This window comes from Pygoscelis adeliae, unplaced genomic scaffold (assembly GCF_000699105.1).
Source record: "Pygoscelis adeliae isolate BGI_AS28 unplaced genomic scaffold, ASM69910v1 Scaffold482, whole genome shotgun sequence".
In the NCBI taxonomy this organism is placed as follows: domain Eukaryota; kingdom Metazoa; phylum Chordata; class Aves; order Sphenisciformes; family Spheniscidae; genus Pygoscelis; species Pygoscelis adeliae.
Window position 1 is genome coordinate 190,314 of NW_008824192.1, and position 1,253 is coordinate 191,566.

The window sequence follows — 1,253 nt, forward strand, 5'->3', positions numbered from 1 at the left end:
GCCAGGGGGGGCGCGGGCCTGGGGGGGGGGGGGGTTGGCCGGTGTGGCGGCGGCTGGGGGCTTTCGTGGAGGAGGAGGGGGTGCTGGAGCCGCCGGCGAGGAGGAGATCAGCCCGGAGGATGACCAGAGAGCCAACCGCACGTTGTTCCTGGGCAACCTGGACATCACCGTCAGCGAGTCAGATTTACGTCGAGCTTTTGACCGTTTTGGGGTCATCACCGAGGTGGACATCAAAAGGCCGGGGCGCGGGCAGACCAGCACGTATGGTTTTCTTAAATTTGAAAATCTGGACATGGCGCACCGGGCCAAGTTGGCCATGTCAGGAAAGGTGCTTCTGCGCAACCCCATCAAGATTGGGTATGGTAAAGCCACTCCGACTACCAGGCTCTGGGTGGGTGGCCTTGGGCCCTGGGTGCCCCTCGCTGCCCTGGCCAGGGAGTTTGATCGGTTTGGCACCATTCGCACTATCGATTACCGCAAAGGTGATTCCTGGGCCTATATCCAGTATGAGAGCTTGGACGCGGCGCAGGCAGCGTGCACCCACATGCGTGGTTTTCCTTTGGGTGGGCCAGATCGCCGGCTCCGCGTAGACTTTGCTGACACTGAGCATCGGTACCAGCAGCCCTACCTGCAGCCTCTGCCCTTGCCACCCCCTGCTCATTACGAGCTCGTGGCGGAGGCGGCTGCTTTTGGGGCTCACCGGGGAGCCCCACCTGATCCTCTTCGGGGGGCCCGGGACAGGACGCCACCGTTACTCTATAGAGACCGCGACAGAGACCTTTATCCTGAGACAGAGTGGGTGCCCCCCCCGCCCCCTGTACGGGATAGGAGTAATCGGGCAGCTGCCTATGACCCACTGGAAAGCCTAGAGCGCCGCCGGGATGGTTGGTCCTTGGAGCGGGACCGAGGGGAGAGGGAATTGGGCAGTAGTAGTAGGGATCAGCCTAGGAAACGGAGACTGGCGGAGGATGGAGGCCGGCACTTGGACCGCTCTCCAGACAGCGAGCGCTCTTCTTCCTCCCGGAAGCGTCACTGTTTAGCCACAACCTCTCCACCGGACCGCAGCCCCGAGCTCCTCGGAGGGAGGGAGCGTTACAGTAGTGACCCTGAGCGCTCGTCCTCCCGCTTGCTCCTGTTGGAGCGGCCCTCGCCTGTCCGGGAATCGCGCAGGGGCAGCCTGGAGCGGGGTCAGAACGAGAAGCGCGACCGTAAGAATTCCGCCGAACGGGAGCGGAAGCATCGCGCTTCTGCGG

At 63.4% G+C, this 1,253-nt stretch overlaps 1 protein-coding gene across 1 annotated transcript in view; it reads left to right on the forward strand.

Annotated features, from left to right (window-relative positions):
* The window catches only part of RBM15 (RNA binding motif protein 15), a 15,632-nt gene that overhangs the window by 13,449 nt on the left and 930 nt on the right, over positions 1 to 1,253 (forward strand). The window contains 1 exon segment of the mRNA XM_009334755.1: positions 6 to 1,252. Within this exon segment, the coding sequence (XP_009333030.1) occupies positions 6 to 1,252 (1,247 nt within the window).